The sequence below is a fragment of the Petromyzon marinus genome, chromosome 52 (assembly GCF_048934315.1).
Source record: "Petromyzon marinus isolate PM22_M1 ecotype Great Lakes invasive population chromosome 52, UKy_Petmar_22M1.pri1.0, whole genome shotgun sequence".
Lineage (NCBI taxonomy): Eukaryota > Metazoa > Chordata > Hyperoartia > Petromyzontiformes > Petromyzontidae > Petromyzon > Petromyzon marinus.
Genome location: NC_133718.1, coordinates 659387 through 680059, shown reverse-complemented (window position 1 = coordinate 680059; position 20673 = coordinate 659387). Strand labels below are relative to the sequence as shown.

The 20673-nt window shown below is 55.2% G+C and overlaps 1 protein-coding gene across 9 annotated transcripts in view; it reads right to left on the bottom strand.

Moving 5' to 3' along the window:
* Positions 1-20673, bottom strand: part of LOC116953539 (long-chain-fatty-acid--CoA ligase ACSBG2-like) — an 83174-nt gene that overhangs the window by 32682 nt on the left and 29819 nt on the right. For 6 of the 9 annotated variants that reach the window (XM_076075055.1, XM_032973828.2, XM_076075051.1 and 3 more), the window contains exons 3-5: positions 17289-17522; positions 9641-10179; positions 945-1216 (exon numbers count right to left, since the gene is read on the bottom strand). In XM_076075055.1, coding sequence (XP_075931170.1) covers positions 945-1216; positions 9641-10179; positions 17289-17522 — 1045 coding nt within the window. The remainder of the gene's footprint in view (positions 1-944; positions 1217-9640; positions 10180-17288; positions 17523-20673) is intronic. The other 3 variants (XM_076075052.1, XM_076075053.1, XM_076075054.1) reach the window with 1 other exon arrangement.

Sequence of the window (20673 nt, the reverse complement as noted above, 5' to 3'; positions counted from 1 at the left end):
CTTAAAAATATTTTTATAGCAATATATTGGGGGGGGGGGGCATTTTGAGCATATTTGATTATTGGGGGGGATGTGTCGCCCCCAATATATATTACAATTACGACCTTGCCACAACATCAACAACATTAACTATAATATCAACAATATTAACAACATCAACCAACTACAACATCAACTTCATCAACAACTACAACGGCATCAACAACAACAACAGTAACAACTTTATCAACAACTAACTACAATATCATCAACAACAACAGTAACAACTTTATCAACAACTACAACACCATAACACTCTACGCCCCGAAGACGGCTTCAACAGCGGAGACGTCATTCACAGCAAGGGAAATCTTCTTTGGTTCTTTCGGTAAAGTCAAGTAGAATGAGAATAAAAGAATAAAATAACACAATAAAATTCTCACGACGTTTCGGCCACAACGCAAGCGGCCGTCTTCAGGTGAATTTTATTGTGTTCTTTTATTGTTTTATTCTCATTCTACGTGACTTCACCGAAAGAACCAAAGAAGATGAATCCTTGCAGTCACGAAAGCTTTAAAGCAAGGGAAATATTTGACTGAATTTACTTCAAGTGATCTGCTGCGGTGTGTAAACATTAGCACTGGCTGGGGGTGGAGACGAGGGAGTGTGCCGACCGCCCACTCCCCCGTGTGCCGGTGCCGGTGCCACCCTTCGTCGGTGCTTGCGAACGGCACTTGCCTCAAGTGTTTGTTACGGCTACACGGGGGAGCGGGGCGGAACAGGGGCAGAACGGGGCGAGATGGGGCAGAATGGGATGGGGTGGAACGGAACGGGACGGGCAGGAACAGAGCGGGACGGGGAGGGACGGGGAGGCACGGGGTGGAATGGTAACGGGACCGGGCGGAACGGAACATCGCCAAGACCGGAGGGGTTTCCGTCGCGTCAGTGGGCGGGCGCCGTGGCACCTGCAGGAAGGCCTTGGCGGCGTGGCGACACTCGCGGTAGTAGCGCTCCCAGGACAACGTGCGCCGGCGAGCGGCGCCGTCGCCGCCGTCCGTGGCGTTGGCGGCCAGCGCCAGGCGCTCCCCGTGGCGGCGGGCGGCGCGCTCCAGCAGGGCGTGCACCGTGAGGGGCGGCTCCGAGCCGGGCCCGCTCGGCTCCATGCGCAGCAGCACGGCGCCGTCGCGGCTGCTCGTGCTCATGGTGCTCGCCGGGGCCATCGCGTCGTCGTCGCGGCCTGGGGAGAGGAGGGGGGGGGGGGAGGCACCGTCACTGAGAGGGTGTGATAGTGCCGCCCCCTGCGGTGAGGAAGGGATCTCAGAGCTCTGTGATATCCGCTTGCGCAGGCCGCTCTCTAACAGTGGGGGAAGCGCCACCTTCCACTGCGTGTCAACCACAGGTCGCTATATACAATCAACGTAACCTCAAAGTATAAACTGCCTGTAGCAGTACAACTAACCGTATAACACCCCTGAGATTTTAATAGCCATAACACGTGGCATTTATGCACACAGACACACAACCGCCATTCGCCACTAAGTGGCGGTGACGTCACCACGACGCTTGTGCCAGGCTATGTGCAGCTTGAGGCCACGTGAAGTGTCGAACGCCCGCTGGCAGGAGGTCACGGGGCAGACCCAGATGCCACGGGTAGCTGGGCATGCGGGCTATATGACCCAGCCAACCCAGCCTTGCCTGCTGGAGGAGCTCACCGATGGGACTTTGTCCACATCTTTCAAGGATTTGTGAGCTCCTCACACAATCCAGCCTGGTTAAACCCAGGATGGATCGTAGGCAGGCCAGCCAAATGTTTCTAACCGGCGAAGATGTTCCATTAGGGGGGGTCCACGTTTCGCAAGCGTAGAGAAGGGAGGGAATGACTGTGGCCGAGAAGACCTGAAGCTTTGTGCGGAGCGATAGACCAGGTAGCTTCCACACAGCGTTACGCAACCGATGAAAAGATAATGCCGCTCGACTGATTTGGAGTGAGACCTCTGCTGTTAAACCGGAGCCGGTCATGAGCATACTGCCAAGGTATGGAAAACTCTCCACTCTCTCCACAACTGCCCTATCACCAATTGGGAGTTGTGGGATTTCAGTGTCCGATGGTACAAAATACCCAGTCAGGTGCTTAGTTTTGATGGGGCTGATGGTAAGGCCCCACCTCTTGGTGGCAAGCTCCAGGTTCAGCAGCAGCGCCTCCAACTCCTCCTCTGAGTGAGCAGCAATTACCAGATCATCGGCATATCAACATGGTTGCTCAACATGGTTGAGCAATAGGGAGCCATCTCTTGACCGCACCCGGGCATCGATCAGCCTCCCATTGTATCTTAACCAGATGTAAAATCCTCCGGGACAGCTATTGAAGGCTTCACGAACTACGTGGTCAAAATAGATGTTAAATAATGTCGGAGCTAGAGGACATCCCTGTCGCACCCCAAGGTGTAAGGCAATGGCTCTGACTCCCGGCCACATAGTTTTACCCGGGCCTGCTCACCATCATGAAGGGTCCTTAATGATCATGAGCAGAGGGTCAGGGACTCCGAAAGCATGAAGAACAACCCAGAGCCCAGGCCTACTGATGGTATCATAGGCCTTGACCAGGTCAATAAAGCAGAGATGTAGGTGTTGTTGAAATTCCATACACCTCTGCTGGAGCAGACGGACAGAAAATGTCATCTGTGCAGGACCGCCCTTTCCTGAAACCACATTGGGGCTCCGCAAGCCTTTCCTCAGCGTGTCTGGCAAGGCGATGTTGAATAATCCTTGCCAGGACCTTTCCCGGCACACTGAGGAGCGAGATGCCCCTGTAGTTGTTAGTCTGGGCGGTCCTCCTTCTTAAAGAAGGGGACCACCAGGGCATCCTTCCAATCCTGCGGAACCCGTCCAGCAGTCCAAACTGTTGTTATGATGTCATGTAGGGCAGTCTGTGCACAAACGCCACCCTCCCTCAGCATTTTGCTTGGGAGATCATCTCTGCCCGGTGCCTTTCCTGGTCTCAGACTCTGGATCGCCTTCAGTACTTCCTCAACAGATGGCACCTCAATATTTGAGGCACCACAGCCTCAGCAGGGTCATCCCCGCTTTGTCCCACGTTGTTTTCCTGGCTGAGGGACTTCCCCCCTCCCCCAGGACCTCACAGAAATGCTCAGCAAATCTGCAAACCTGTCCCTGAGGGTCAAAGATTGGATCAACGTTCTTTCCCCTAATGATGGTAATAGGTGTGGCGCTGGAGGTTACTTTTTTACGGAATTAAAGAACGATTTGTGATCGCGAGCCACTGAGGCAGACTCCATCTCCTCAGCAACCCGCAGACACACACAGACACACACACAAACACACAGACACGCAGACACACACAGACACACACAGACAGACACACACACAAACACACAGACACACAGACACGGGCGACGGACCCGGGAGGGTGCATCTGGGTAATCGTCCCAACCTGGAAACCCCTAAGCAAATACACTCAACCTTTTTTGTTCATTATTCATGGAGGACCGCATTACACATGCACACACGCACGCGTTACACATGCCCGCATTACACACGCTCGCGTTACACATGCTCGTGTTACACATATGTAGCGAGTCCAACTGAGTCGCAGACGTTGTCTTGGGAGCAACACTATTTATTTAGCAACTTCCACATAACATCGCACAATCTACACTCGGGTATGGAACGCCCATCTAACCACGCTACGGCAGAACTAGACACGGTTCGCTATCCCGGTCCGGACCACGAGCTGGGTCCCGGACCACGTGGCTAGAGGCTTCTTCTCCCCGACGTGGATCTTCTTCACACCAGCACACGAAGAACCTCGAGCTCCTCACGGGGCCCTCGTTATATCGGCCTGGGCTGGGGCTGGGGCTGGCTCCGCCCCGTCCACCTTCCAGGTCTCTCGAGCTCTTTCTCGAAGGTTCCCGAGAGCTCTTTTAGACCACGTGACCGCCCAGCGGCTCCCGTCCTCCGGTGGCCACCGTCCAACATCATCCGGTCACGTGTCAGCAGGTCAACCGGCGTATCATGCCCCAACGTAACCCTGGCTGGATGACGCTCCCTCTCGCTCCCTCGCCGGGAGCCTGCACCGCACACTGCTCGCGGTGCCTCCGCGCTGACCAGCGCTTACCCAAGCCCCGCTAGGGCTGGTGGTACTACACCCTGTAACCCGGACTGCCCGTAATGACAACATATTATCCGCCGTGGCTTCGTAAGCCCGACACCACGCAGTGGCAATCACAGTCACTACATCACCCCATCACCCACCCCCCCCCCCCCCCCCCTCAGTAGCTTCTAGCCGTCCCGGCTGCCAACTCCCCCCCAAGTAAGCAACCGGCGTACAATTACACAGAACATAACAAGTGTGCTCCAAAAAAAAGAACAACGCAATAAATTACCCAACCCAACTGTACAATATATATACACACCGAAAAAAGAAAAAAAACGAACGACCCAACAATTGCGTCGCACGAGATCCCCACAATCAACATCTCCCTCCCACAACGTCTAACAACGCCCGTGAGCTCGATGGCGAGCAGGATCAGCCAAATACTCGCCACGACTCATGTGGGTGCGACAGCCCATGACGGCGTGGGAGTGTGCAATGCGCGGGGATCACGCAAATCGAGTCTTTGAACGAGTCCATGACGCCGGTGTTCCATGCGGGTTGGGCTCGACCGCCCTGGGAGGGCCGGGGGGAACAAGAAACCGAAGCCGGCTCCTCACCAAGAGCAGTAGGCAGGGTCGTCGGGTCCTTGCCGTCCAGAGCACGCGGGGCCGACACGAGCGGCAACAATTTCATTACCCGTGACACCTGGATGGATTGCAGCGGAGGGCAACAGGATCTCGCTGGCGGCTTCCGCTGGGCACGTTGCACAAGCAGATCCTCTACGTCGGAGGCCATGGCCGGCCAATAAAAATCCAATTTAAGAGCAGCCAGTGTCTTCTGCACTCCGAGGTGCAGCAACCGTTTATGCACAGCCCACACAACCTCGCCACGCAGGGCGGTAGGGACAACAATAGTATAACGGCGCAATCTCTCGTCCCAGGACATGAGCAGCCCGCCCCGCAGGACAAACGAGTCACCACCCCGCGGAGCCGTGCCATCGGCGGTCTCCCTGACACGCCGACGCAACTTAAGGAGGGACGCGTCCTCTGCCTGCCGGCGTCCCCACACCTCGTAGTCCAGCCCCAAAGTTGCATCCCGTGCAACAAGGACGTTGCCCGTCCCTCCCATCGTGTCTGCGGCAGACGCAACGAGAGGGGGAGGTCGAGCCGGCCGTTCGACAACGACCCGAACCCAAAAACAAGCACACTCTCCGGGCACTGCCAATCGCGATAGGGCATTGGCGTTCGTGTGGCGAGAACCCTTACGGTACGGGACATGATTTATAGCCAGCGTGACAATTGACCGGAGGGCTGGTCCACACGCAGTGCGTCTTGGAGCGCCGCATGATCGGAACGCACCTCGAAGTGTCGGCGATATTGTCGCACAAAAACCACAATTGCCAACAGTTCCCGGCGCGTTACGTAGTACCGCTGCTCAGCCGGAGACAGCACCCTGCTGCCATACGCAACCACGTGCTCCACGCCATTTACGACTTGGGATAACACCGCACCAATGCCGGTATTACTGGCGTCCATGCCAAAAATGAAAGGCAACGAAAAATCGGGATAACGAAGTGGAGGGGCGTTAACAAACCTAACACGAAAAGAGCGGAACGCAGCCTCCTCCTACTCCCCCCAATGAGATTTTAGGCCCTTCGCTGTCAGGGCGTGGAGAAGTTTAGCTATAGACGTGAACCCCGAGGCAAGAGGCATGCATGCGCGACAGAAATTTTGTAAAGTTTTCGTAAATCGACACAAAAACGCAGACTGCCGTCGTGCTTCTTAGCAAGGACGATCGGAGCACCCCATGGACTAGTGGACGGCGAGATGATATCCGCGGCCAACATTTCATCCACCGCCGCACGAACGTGTTCCTTTTCGGCCGGACTCAGGCGGTAAGGATTCTGCCGAATGGGGGCGGCATTTCCCGTGTCAATATGGCGACTCAACAGGGCCGTGCGACCGATATCAAATTTACTTTTACTAAAAATGTCCAAAAACTCCCGCAGGAGCGCTCTCAGCTTCCCCATTTGTCCCGCGGATAAATCGCCGCATTCCGAGCACAGCTTGTCCATCCATCCACATCCTTGGGTCCGTGAGACCGAACGCCGACCCCGACATTCCCCACGACATCCGCCTCCGGACACGCCGGAGACGCGCGAGCGATCACAGAACCCTCCTGATTGACCGTAGTGTCCGACCCGGCATTAAGGACTTGAATAAACGGTGCCTGGTCCCTGGAGACTAGCGTCTGAGCCGTCGGAGACGGAAGAAATGCCATACGCCGTCCCGACGGCAATTCCAAACAGCCCTGGTCGATACAAATCTTCAGTCCCCAGCAAGCACGGGACAGCCAGGGCCGTAGAAACCAAAATATGGCCCGACAATGAGAGATCGGCAATGCGCAACGCAACAGAAATCCGACCAATTATCCACAATGATCCGCCGTTGGCGGCAAAACACGGAGCATCCAGCGGCTCCAAAACCAGGGGGGCAAAACGTTGTAAATTAGTTTGGAAATAATGGTTGAAGACGCGCCGGTGTCAACAAGCATGCGAACTTCAACCCCCTCAACGAACCCAAGCACGGCCGACGAACTCGCGGTCTCCGCGACCACACGATGAGCAAACTCCGATCACTGGTCTGGTCAGAGCGGCCACGCGTCGCGAACAAGCACCGACTCCTCCCGAACCCGTGCGCGACCACGACGCAAATCGGACCCCCCCTGATGGGTGAAGTGAACCCCGGGCCCGAGTGTGAGCTGCGCCACGACTCGCCTTAGAGAGCAGAGATGCGTAGGAAGGCGGACGTCCCGGGGACCGCCATCGAGGAACCAAGCAGCCCGACTGGATGCGCCCCGGCTGGCCGCAATAGTAGCCGGTGACCCGTCCGCTGCTGGACTGGGACGAAGCAGACCTCGCCTGCCGCCGGTCGTCCCACCGCCGATCTCCATCACCCCGACAATCGCCGCTCCGCTGATGCGGCGAGCACGCGGAACCAGGCTCCTCGTCCGCATGGGCCCCGGGCTCCGCGGAAGATGCGGAGCACACCACCAACACTCTGTCACGTTGCAGGCTCTGCTGCGCCTGTATGCACCTGGCGATCTTGAACGAAGACGCCTCCCTGTCCTCGGCGGGATGCACAGTACGGAGATCCTTTGCGAGTCCCAACATCTTCTCGAGGACCAAGGCGTCAAGGCCATCGTGATCTTTGCCAGCGCCAAGGGCACACTTCTGTAGGCGAGAGCCGACTGACCATCCCCTTCTGACGGGTGTTCAGCGGAGGATCAAAAACAGCGGCCATCTGGTCAGACGCGTGCATGAGAGTGGACCTCTCGGACAGCGGGATGGTGAGGAACGCCGCTAAAGTATCATCGTCGAGGGCGGCGGGAAGCGCCTTCAGCGCGTCGGCTTCTGACCATCCTGCCAAGTCGGCATTTGTGAGAAATCGCCGCTTAAATGCCACCCAATCGCCGCTGGCAGCAACAAATTCTTTAATTAAGGGCAGCCGACGGCAGAGCGACTGGACGTCCATCGACGAGGACGTCCCCGTTTCAAGCTTGGCGTACTCAGCGCTCCCCGCCGGCGGCAAAATGGCGCCCGCGAGCGCGGGCAGCGGCGATGGCATTCACGATGGCGTTCACGATGGCGTTCATGATGGCGTTCTAGCCTTCTGTGAAATGGCGGCCGAGTCGCCCCGTCCGGACAGCTCCGCCGCTCCCTCCTTCGCCGTCAAGGGCAGGGACCGCATCTCGACGAGACGAAGATGGAGGACGCCGCTTGGAGGTCAGTAAGATGGCCGTGCGCGTCCCTTACGAGCTCCTCCAGTGAAGGCGAGGCGCCCGGTGCCCCGACTGCACCCTGCTCCACCGGCAGCGCCTCCGCCCCATCCTCGGCGGCCGTGGGCGGAATCAGCTCCTCGTTGTCTTCGTCATCCGACGCCCGTACACGAACTCTGCGACGCGTAGACATAACTCGTCTACCGCTAGCTACAGTTTAGCAAGTTGGCCACTTCCGACACCAGTTGTAGTCGCAGACGTTGTCTTGGTAGCAACACTATTTATTTAGCAACTTCCACATAACATCGCACAATCTACACTCGGGTATGGAATGCCCATCTAACCACGCTAGGGCAGAACTAGACACGGTTCGCTATCCCGGTCCGGACCACGAGCTGGGTCTCGGACCACGTGGCTAGAGGCTTCTTCTCCCCGACGTGGATCTTCTTCACACCAGCACACGAAGAACCTCGAGCTCCTCACGGAGCCCTCGTTATATCGGCTTGGGCTGGGGCTGGGGCTGGATCCGCCCTTCGCCCAGCCCACCTTCCAGGTCTCTCGAGCTCCTTCTCGAAGGCTCCCGAGAGCTCTTTTAGACCACGTGACCGCCCAGCAGCCCCCGTCCACCGGTGGCCCGCCTCCAATATCATCCGGTCACGTGTCAGCAGGTCAACCAGCGTATCATGCCCCAATGTAAACCTGGCTGGCTGACGCTCCCTCTCGCTCCCTCGCCGGGAGCCCGCACCGCACACTGCTCGCGGTGCCTCCGCGCTCACCCAAGCCCCGCTAGGGCTGGTACTACGCCCTGTAAGCGGGCTAAACATAATGTCAACACATCATCCGCCTTGGCTTCGTAAGCCCGGCACCACACAGTGACAATCACAGTCACTACACATACACACATGAACGCATGAACACATTACACTCGCACGCATTACACACGCTCGTGTTACACATGCAGAAATGCATGCATTACACATGCACACATGCACGCATTACACACGCTCGTGTTACACATCCACACATGCTCGCGTTACACATGCACACATGCACGCATTACACACGCTCGTGTTACACATGTGTAGTGACATAGAATAGGCTACGTAGCAGCATCGCGCTGGCTGCTGGCGGGGAAGGGGATCTGCAGCTTACAGCAGCCCTGAGGTCAGCAGGCCACATGATACACCAGAGGGAGATCTAGGGGAAAGGTCAAAGAAGGGGCACACCAAGAACCCGCTGGTAGGTTCCAGAAAGGGGGCGTGGCCGGGGGCAGAGCCAGGTCACGCTGACAGTATAAGAGCGGGCCCGAGAGGGGACCTCGGGGCTGTCGTTTGGAGTGGGATCCCCGTCGTGCTGCTGGAGTCTTCGTCGTCGTCCCCGTCTTCACCATCTTGGCGTCGCCAGCGAGCCAGCTTACCAGCTGTCCTGACTGGGAACCCTAGTCGACTATAGACGGATTAATTGGAAGTGTTAACCCGTTGGTGCGTGTTAATAAACAGAGTGCCTCCAACTCTTACTGTCTCCGATTCAGTCACTACACGTGCACACACGCGTGCATTACACACGCACGCATTACACATGCACGCATGCACATATTACACACACACCCGTTACACACGCACGCATTAGACATGGACATACACACACACGTAACACATGCACACACGCACGCACGTTACACATGCACACACGCGCGCATTACACATACACACGCACACATTACACATGCACACACGCGCGTGTGGAAAAGCGGTGGCCTGTGCCGGTCACCTGGAAGCGAGAGGATCCTCTCGGGGTCCCCAGCCTGGGCCCCGGCGCAGGCCTCTGCGGAGACAGAGGGGGCTGCCTCTGCAGCAGGAGGAGCAGCAGCAGGAGCAGCAGCAGCAGCAGGAGCAGCAGGAATAGCAGCAGTAGCAGCAGGGGCAGCAGCAGGAGCAGGGGCAGGAGGAGCAACAGCAATAGCGGCAGCAGCAGCAGGAGTAGCAGTAGCGGCAGGAGCAGCAGTAGGAGCGGCAGCAGCAGGGGCAGCAGCAGCAGGAGGAGGGGCAGGAGGAGCAACAGTAGTAGCGGCAAGAGGAGCAGCAGTAGGAGCAGCAGCAACAGCAGCAGCAGGAGTAGCGGCAGGAGCAGCAGTAGGAGCGGCAGCAGCAGGGGCAGCAGCAGTAGGAGCAGCAGGAGGAGAAGGAGCGGCAGGAGCAGCGGGAGGTGAGCGCTGCTCCGGGTGGGTGTGGGGGGCGTCCCGGTGGAAGTGCTCCACGCTCAGGGGGAGCGACTCGACGTCGTCCAACGAGCGATCTGGGAGCTCCACCCTGCGGGGACAGTGTGGCAGCACAGAGGCGGAGCATGTGAGCGCGTCTATGCTGAACTTCTTTTGCACCGTACATAGCCAACCGTGCTAATCGGAGGTGTGATCGTGTGAGCGTGGGGTAGTGTAGCGGGTAGCGCGCTGCGCTCCAAAACCAGCAACCCGAGTTAAATTCCTGCTCACGGCCAACCCCAGTGATCTGAACTGGTCATGGGCTTCCCCTAGGTCGACTCAGCCTCAAAATAATACCTGGTACGGAGTGTAAACATCACTACTGGGGAGACAAAGGTGACCGGGCGTGGTGTTGGCCAACCACCCCCACGTGTGCCAGGCCGGCCTTCAAAGGTGCTCGCTAACAGCCCTTTCCCCCACAGTCTGTTAAGGCTCTATATGGGATCTTTGTCATTGTTGTGAGTGTACAAGTCTGAGCATATGAGTGTGAGTTGGCAAACGAGGCTGCGTTGACTGGGTAATGTAGCCCGCATGCCCATCCACACCATGCCCAAGCAGCTTCTGCTTGGCCGGATAGAAGGGGCTAAACAGATGTGGCACGGGCTAGAGAAGAGATTAACTGATGCGGGACAGGAGGACGTGGAGCTGAGTGGGCTTTCCGAGGACTGGTGCCAGCGGTGTCAAGATCAACCTCTGTGGAGGAGGAGGCTCATGAAGGACGCTACTGGGCAGTTGGAGGCAGTCGCCCTCCAACAACGGAGGGCAGAGGAGCGATGCTCATAACAACAAGCGGAGCGCTGGGCGGCTAAAACACAGCAAGTTGGCACTGTGGGGAGCACAGGCGGTGCATCGGCCAGTCATCTCCTGCCGGCGACCTCCTGCCAGCGAGCCTTCACGTGGCCTCAAAGTGCACCTAGCCTGGCACAAGTGCCATGGTGATGTCACCGCCGCTTAGTGGCGAATGTGTGTATGTGTGGAGCAGTAGTTGAACGGTTAGCGCTAAGCTGCAATACAAATCCGGTAAACCCGAGTTCCATTCCCGCTCACGGCCAACATAGGTGACGAATATCTGATCCGGTCGACTCAGCCTCAAATGAGTACCTGGTGCGGTGTGTAAACATCGTTACTAGGGCGTGGTGCTGGCCGCCCACCCCTATGGGTACCGTGGCCGGCCTTCATAGGTGCTCGCTAACAGCACTGTTAGGGCAACCTGGGGATTCTTTGTCTTTGTGTGGGGAGCGACAGGGGAACTGTTTAGCGCGAAGCGCTACAAACCCGGTGACCCGAGTTTGATTCCCACTCGCAATGTTGCAGCAGCAGCAGCAGCATCACAACCCACGCCCCTCCTGTGAAGACTTGGCAGGACCATCTTGAAAAGCCCCTAGAGACTTGGTTGTTCTGGTTGTGGTGGTTGCTGTGGTTGTTGTGGTTGTTCTGGTTGTGGTGGTTCTGGATGTGGTGGTTGTTGTGGTTGTGGTGGTTGTTGTAGTTGTGGTGGCTGTTGTGGTTGTGGTGGTTCTGGTTGTGGTGGTTGTGGTGGTTCTGGTTGTGGTGGTTGTTCTGGTTGTGGTGGTTGTTGTGGTTGTGGTGGTTGTGGTGATTGTGGTGATTGTTTTGGTTGTTGTGGTGGTTGTTGTGGTTGTTGTGGTGGTTGTGGTTGTTGTTCTGGTTGTGGTGGTTGTTCTGGTTGTGGTGGTTGTTCTGGTTGTGGTGGTTGTGGTGATTGTTCTGGTTGTGGTGGTTGTGGTGATTGTTCTGGTTGTGGTGGTTGTTCTGGTGGTTGTGGTGGTTGTTCTGGTGGTTGTTCTGATTGTGATGGTTGTGGTGGTTATAGTGGTTGTGGTGGTGGTTGTTGTGGTTGTTCTGATTGTGATGGTTGTGGTGGTTGTGGTGGTTGTGCTGGTTGTGGTGGTGGTTGTGGTTGTTCTGATTGTGATGGTTGTGGTGGTTGTTGTGGTTGTGGTGGTTGTAGTGGTTGTTCTGGTTGTAGTGGTTGCGGTGGTTGTTGTGGTCGTCATCGTTGTTATTGTTATGTTAACCGTCTGTAACCCCCTTGCTCTGCATGGCTGAGTGAGTGAGCGACGAGGAGGAGGCGAGGGAGGAGGGACCAAGAGGGGTGGGTGGGGAGGGGGGAGGAGGTAGCGACGAGGTGGGGGGCACTCCCTCGGGACGCGAGCGGCGACAATCGCCACCAAGATGACATTCTCCTCTTGCGCTTATTTTGGTGTCGTCGCAGATTTAGTTACGAGCGTTTTATTTCATTATTATTATTATTATTATCGTCGTCGTCATTGTGATTGTCCTCTGCCGAAGGAGGGTCGTGCCAAGCGGTCGTAACGGGGGGGGGAGGGGGGGATGCCACCGCTGCTGCTGCCGCGATACCAAATAAAAACGAGAAACTATTTTTTTCTTTTGCCAGGTGAGGCCCCGCCGCTGAGCTGCGTAGCTATTTTTGTCAGAAGCCACCCGGCCATCACGAGTCAGCCCAACGAAGTGGGCTCATCGTCATCACGCGGCCGAATACTCTGAACTCGTGACATTGATTCTAAATGCGGAGGGAAGAATCGGAGGTCGCGTGGAAAAAATCCATGCGACCACGGGGAGAGAAAGAGACACAAACTCCAAATATACAGCAGCAGGCGTCTGGGTCGGGATCGAACCCACGACCTCCTGCATACCAGGCAAGGGAGTTAACTCCTAGCCACTGCGTCGCCTCGTCTGCGATCCCCATTGAGTGACTTGCAGGTGATGTTTTTTTTAATGGCATCGGAATTACCGGTTATGTCAAGCTATGGGAGGAATCTGGAGAAGTCGGAGGAAACCGATGCAGACAACAACAGCAACAGGTAGTGGTGACGTCACCGCGGCGCTTGTGCCACGCGAGGCTACCGCTGGCACGGGTTGACTGAGATGACTGCCAGATACATCACCTGCCCTCCCTACTGTGTCAACTTGCTGTGTTGCTGCTGAGCATCGCTCCTCCGCCCTCCGCTTTTGTTGGAGGGCGACTGCCTCCAATGGCCACGTAGCATCCTTCACGAGCCTCCTCCACAGAGGCCGATCTTGACACGGCAAGTCCACATCCTCCTGTACCACATCAGTCCATCTCTTCTCTAGCCCGTACCGCGTCCGTTTAGCCCCCTCGATCCAGCCAAACAGAAGCTGCTTAGCCGGGCGGTGCCCGAGCTTGCGGGCTACGTGACCCAGCCAATGTCGAGGTCAGATGCTGCTGCTCGTCATAATGAGAGAGAGAGCCTCAGCAGAGAGAGAGTGTCGTTTCGCTGCTCTCCCTCCGCTCAAGGAGCGCAGACAACAGTGGGTTTACCGTTCGGTCCATAGACTAACATTGCCCATAGACCTATACTTCCCATAGACTAACAGTGCCCATAGACCTATACTCCCCATAGACTAACATTGCCAATAGACCTATACTCCCCATAGACTAACATTGCTCATACACTAACATTGCCCATAGACCTATACTCCCCATAGACTAACATTGCCCATACTCTAACATTGCTCATACACTAACATTGCCCACAGTACTATTCTCTTCTTACGTCTGTTCAGGATCTCGATGCCAATGTCGAGATCTGATGCTGCTGCTGTCACGACGAGAGAGACAAAGAGAGCCTCAGCAGAGAGAGACTTTGTGTCGCTCTTCCTCCTCCTGCTCCTCTGTTGAAGCAGCGCAGACCATGGCAAAACTAAGATGCATGCTGCCCCTCTGTCCAATCAGAGGGGCAGCATTGCCGCGGCGTGGCCGAGTGCCTCCCTGCGCCGCAAGCATAGCGGGCGGCTTCGCTCGGTGACACGAGCGGTGGCGGCGGCGGGGATGAGATGGACAACTCGCCCGCCCAAGCGTGACTTAGGATAACCGTCGCGGTTACAAACCCTCGCTTGCCCACTCGCCTGACCCACCACCCGCCCGCCCGCCCACTCGCCCGACCCACCACCCGCCCGCCCGCCCACTCGCCCGCCCAAGCGTGACGCATTCACCGACAGCTACGACGCCGTCGCCGGTGTTAATCGCACCTCCGATGAGCACAGTTGGCTACGTACGGTGCCAAAGAAGTTCAACGTAATTTGCACGCAGGCTCTCGCGGCCAGGCCTATGATTGCATCAGTAGGCCTGGGCTCTGGGTTGTTCTTTGTGCTTTTTGGAGTCCCTGACTCTCTGCTCACAGTCATTGAGGACCTTCATGATGGTGAGCAGACCCAGGTAAAACTACGTGGCCAGGAGTCAGAGCCATTGCCTTACACCTTGGGGTGCGAAAGGGATGTCCTCTGGCTCCTTACATTATTCAACATTATTTTCGACCATGTAGTTCGAGAAGCTTTCCATGAATGTGTAGTGACTGTGCCTGTCACTGTGTGGTGCGGGCTTACGAAGCCACGGCGGGTAAGGAGTTGTCATTATGGGCAGCCCGGGTTACGGGATGCAGTACCAGCCCTCGCGGGGCTTGGGTGAGCGCTGGTCAGCACGGAGGCACCACGAGCAGTGTGCGGTGCGGGCTCCCGGTGAGGGAGCGAGAGGGAGCATCAGCCAGCCAGGGTTATGATACGCTGGTTGACCTGCTGTCACGTGACCAGATGATATTGGAGGGGGGCCACCGGTGGACCGGGACCGCTAGGCGGTCACGTGGTCTAAAAGAGCTCTCGGGAACCTTCGAGAAAGAGCTCGAGAGATCTGGAAGGTGGGCGGGGCGGAGCCAGCCCCAGCCCAGGACGATATAACGAGGTTCTTCGGGTTGTTGGTGAAGAAGATTCACGTCGGGGAAAAGAAGCCTCTAGCCACGCGGTCCGGGACCCAGCTCGACCGTGTCTAGTTCTGCCGTAGCGTGGCTAGATGGGTGTTCAACACCCAAGTGAAGGTTACGTTATGTTGTGTTGAGTTGGACTCACTACAACTGTACTGGAGGAATCTCCATCTGGTAAAGATACAATGGGATGCTGATCGATGCCCGGGTGCAGTCGAGGGATGGCTCCCGATTGGTCAACCATATCATGTATGCCGATGATCTGGTGATTGCTGCTCACTCAAGAGGAGGAGTTGGAGGTGCTGCTGCTGAACCTGGAGCGTGCCACTAAGAGGTGGGGCATTACCATCAGCCCCTCCAAAACTAAGCATCTGCCTGGGAACTTTATGTCATCAAACACTCCACCCCCTCAGCTCCCCATTGGCGGAGCAGTTGTAGAGAAAGTGGAGATGCTTCCATACCTTGATAGTGTCCTTATGGCCAGCTCTTGTTTGGCAGCAGAGGTCTCACTCTGAATCAGTTGAGCGGCATTATTGTTTCATCGGCTGCGTAAGGCTGCCGTGTGGAAGCTACCTGGTCTGTCCACACGAAGCTCCAGGTCTTCTCGGCCACAGTCATGCCCTCCCTTCTATATGTTTGTTCACCATCTTCGCCAGTTCGAAACATTCCGGCTGGCCTGCCTACGAGCCATTCTGGGTTCAACCAGGCTGGATTGTGTAAGGAGCTCACAAATCCTTGAAAGTCTGGGCACAGTGCTGAGCTCCCCCGGTGAGCTCCTCCGGCAGGCAAGGCTGTGTTTGGCTGGGTCAAATAGCCCGCATGCCCAGCCCTAACATGCCCAAATAGCTTTGGTTCGGCCGGATAGAAAGGGCTTAACGGGCACGCACAGGCTAGAGAAAAGATGGAATTATGTGGTACAATAGGACATAGACCTGAGTGGAATTGCCAATGACCAGTACCAGTGGTGTCAAGATTGGCCTCTGTGGAGGAGGCTCATGAAGAACGCTTCTGGACAGAGGAGCAATGCTCACAACAACGAGCGGAGCAGCGGGCGGCTAAAACACATCAAGTTGGCACAGGAGTGCGGGAAAGGTGGTGCATCGGCCAGTCATCTCAGTCATCTCATTCATCTCAGTCATCTCAGTCATCTCAGTCAGTCAAACCCATAGCACCTTGGTATGTCCAGTGACCTCCTGACAGCGGGCGTTCGACACCTCACTTGACCTCAATGTGCACTTAACCTGGCGCAAGCGCCGTGATGACGTCACCGCCACTTAGTGGGGAACGGCAGCTGTTGTTGTAGTTGCTGTGTGCCCGGGCGATGCTCCCTCCCCTGGAGTGCCTTTCCCAGCCGCTGGCGCCACTGTCAGTGTGCTGCAGGTGTAACCGGTTCCCTGCTGTTCTAGCGGCAAAGCGATGGCAACAATCCACCCTGCCCCCACACAAACAAACCACCACACACCCCACCGGATCCACACCCCTGTCCCCCACGACTACAGGTGAGCGGGGGGGCCTAGGGTCAGAGTTCAACCCGACCCATAGCTCTGTGACACCTGCCCTGCCCCTTCCACATATCCCACCACCACCCCTACCCCCTCAAGCCTTACCCCCAATGCCCTACCCCCTTAGCCCTACCCCTAGACCCCTACCACGCAATCACTCATCCACCTACCTACCTAGAAAGACAAAGATCCCCCGTATAGCCTTTAACAGACTGTTGGGGGAAGTGCTGCTAGCAAGCATCTATGTAGGCCGGCACAGCACGAGGCAGTGGGTGGCCAGCACCACGACCGACCGCCTTTGTCTCCCCAGTGGAGACCTTTACACACCGCACCAGGTACTCCATCTGAGACTGAGTCAACCTAGGGGAGGCCCAAGACCGATTCAGATAACCATCACAGGTGTTGGCCATGAGCGGGAATCTAATTCGGGACGTGGGGTTCGTGGTGCAGCACGCAAACCATTGCCCTACCGCTCCCCTACAAAAACAAACACCTACCCCCATGCACACCTATCCCCTCCACCCCCTCCCCCACGCCTCATGGTGTCGTGTCCGTCCCCCCGTCCCGTGAAGGATCCGGCCGTGCCGGTGCCGGAGTTACACAGAGGATCCTGACACCGGCGGGAGTTTGTTGAAAAGCTCGCGATTCATAATTGATTCGCCGGGTCTTCCTCTTTGTTCAGCTGCTGTTGGTGTTGAGCAACAGCAGCTGCTGTCATTCTGCAACGAGGCGGTTGATGAGGAAGACGGCTGCGTCGGGAGTGGCGGAGCGATGCATCATCGGCTGTGATGACGATGTCTTCTCTCCCTCCGTGTGCGTGACTGGGCCACTGTGCATTGCGAGAGCGGTGTGGCCGACTGGCAAACGGATTGCAATCGCCGTGGTCGTGAAACTCTCACCTGGCGCTGCCGTTGGGGTGCTCCTCTCTCTCCAGGTGCTCCTCTCTCTCCAGGTGCTCTGCGGCTCTGTGGCGACCTTCATCTTCGTGGGTACCCCCGTCTCCGTGGCGACCACCCAGATGCGGCCCATTGGAGACTGCGAGAGTCTCGGCAGCGACGGCGGCCTTGTCCAGGCCTTCGACTTGCGAGGACTCCATGGTTCCAGCGGCCACACAACCACCGCTGCTTTTGCTGCTGTGTGTGAGGAAGTCAAAGCAATGGCTCATTGATTAACTTTGCTCACAGCTCACTCAGCAACAACTCGCTCATCTCATTCAAGGCCGTGATCCAAAAGGGCAATCCCAGGGCAATCGTTGCAGACAATCATCGCCACGCCTGGCCGCCTTTGTCTCCCCAGTGGCGATGTTTACACACCACACCAGGTACACATTTGAGACCGAGTCAGTCTAGGGGAGGCCCAGGACCGGTAGACAATCGTCAGCGGTGTTGGCCATGAGTGGGAATCGAACTCGGGTCGCCAGGTTCATAGCGCAGCACGCTATCCGCGACACTACACAACAACCGCCATTCGCCACTAAGTGGCGGTGACGTCACCACGGCTGTTGTGTCAGACTATGTGCACGTTAAGGCCACGTGAAGTGTCGAACGCCCGCTGGCAGGAGGTCACGGCGGCGACTGACTGAGACGACTGGCCGGTGCACCATCTGTGCCCCCCTACTGTGCCAACCTGCTGTGTTTTAGGCACCCGGCATTCCACTCATTGTTGTGAGCGTCGCTCCTCTGCCCTCTGTTGTTGCTGGAGGGCGACTGCCTCCAACTGCAGTAGCGTCCTTCATCAGCCTCCTCCATAGAGGCCGATCTTGACACCGCTGGTACCAGTCATCGGCAAGTCCACTCAGCTCCACATCCTCCTGTACATCACTCCATCTCTTCTCTAGCCTATGCCGCGCCTATTTAGCCCCCTCTGTTCGGCCGAACAAAATCAAGAACTCCTCAACGATGGCAGCTATACAAAAATAAAGAGAGATCCCACCAACAGCCTGGTTACCAAACCGAACAAAATCATATCTGATTCAACAGCATTAATTGATCAGACCAAACAGTTCTCGTTGAAACCCTCTGCTGCCAGACCACCAAGATTATATGGCCTGCCAAAGATACACAAAGAAGATACACCCCTTCGTCCCATTGTCTCTACTATCAACTCCCCCACCTATAAACTGGCACTTTTCTGGCTGATATACTGCGACCTTTCACTGGAAAAACCACCTCTGCGGTACTAAATTCTACTCACCTGGTATCGACAATCAAAGGCATTTCCCTGTCCCCAGACGACCTGCTTGTCAGTTTTGATGTGGTGTCCTTATTCAAAGTTCCGGTACCTGACACCATCGCAATCATTGAAGACTTGGTTCATCAAGGACTGCATACTAATGTACCCCCCCGGGTGAGACATTGCTTAACCAACACATACTTCACCTGGAATGGAACTTTCTACAAACAGACTGAGGACACCCCAATGGGCTCCCCCCTGTCTCCGGTTGTAGCCAACGTATTCATGGAAACATTTGAAACTGACGCCATCCAGACTGCCACTCTATGCCCGACCTTATGGAAGAGGTACGTGGATGACACTTTTGTCATCTGGCCACATGGCCAGCCTGCTCTAGACCAATTTCTCGACCACATCAATTCCATGCACCCATCCATCAGATTTACCATGGAGGTCGAAAAAGATGGCAAGCTACCCTTTTCGGATGTCTTAATTAAAAGGAGACATGATGGTTTAATGAGCCATTCTGTCTACAGAAAAGTTACCCATACATATGCTTACTTGAAACCGGATTCCCACCACCATCCATCCCAGAAGAACTCTCTCATCAAGACTCTATACCATAGAGCCCAATGCATTTCCGACCAGGAACACATTGCCAGTGAACTCAAGCACATACACCAGGCTCTCAGGGCTAATGGTTACTCTGACTACACAATCCGCAAAGCCATCACTCCAGTCATGAAGAAGGATCCTCTTGAGGAGCCACTCAAAACCATCACCTTACCCTACATTGCAGGGGTCACTAAAAAGATCTCCAAAATCCTGAATAAACACAAGATCCAGGTCCGATTCAACACAGTACACAAAATCCGTGATCTGGTTCCATCTGTAAAAGATGCTATTCCAGACATACAGTACCCAGGCGTTTACAAACTAAAGTGTCTCTGTGGTAGCAACTACATTGGAGAAACCAAACAACATATCTCTGACCGCATCCACGAACATAAAGCAGACTTGAAACACGGTAGGACGAATTCTTCTGCGTTGGAAGATCACTGTTATAATTCAGTGGGTTCACATGACATTGACTTCTCCAAGACGGATATTCTTTGCAAGCCAACTGGCTACCATGAGAGATTCGTTCATGAGGCCATCCACATATACAAGCACAGAGACAATTTCAACCGAGAAGATGGATTCTGGCTTAGTAACCATTGGAAAGATGTTTTTTAAACCATTTCGGTTCTTAATTAATTGTATTTTACGGTGACAGTCAGACCGCAGCTCTTTCGCTGGCATTGCCTCTTAATACCTCTCACACCACGGTTAATGGTATGGTTTATAACATGGAGTATAACAACGCATTGTAGTTGTTTCCCTCTCCCCCCTCCTCTGTTCCGAGCATGGATTGACTCGTCCGCCTGAACGTCGCTGTCCGTGGTGCTGACCGTGAGGGGAAGGGAAAAAAACCACCATTTTTCACCATATGGCATTGTGATATATAACGACTTATTGTTGGTGGCTCAGCTGATGGAGAGTATATAGAGTTTATTGATAACATTGAGGGAGCTTATATTTTGGTTTTTATTAGTTTACTATACGGTATTCATTATATAGTGTAGTGTATACCCAGTTGCTTTGTGATTAATAGCTCAGCTTATTGAAGAATATATTAAGTACATTTATTATATTGATGTAATATAGATTGAGTTTTTTCACATCGGTTTACTTTATGGTAGTTAGTAGTTGGAGGCCTTTAGCGTCCATATACCAAATGCCTCTGTTGATATGTAAACTTTGACTTTAACACAGCTATTTCTGTCACAAGCTAATCCCTCAGCTATTTCCATGCTAAATTCTCCTGCTTTGATAGGTAAACTCCTTTGTCAAGGCTCTCCACGCCTCTCACCGAGCTTAAAAAGACGCTGCGAATCTTAGCAGCGTTCATTTAAGCTCTATCATCCCGACAGTTCTGTTCTTTCACCTGAAGAAGGCTACTTGTGTTGTGGCCGAAACGTCGTGAGAATTTTATTGTCTTATTTAATTTTATTATTTTATTCTGATTCTACGTGACTTTACCGAAAGAACCAAAGAAGAAGAACAAAATCT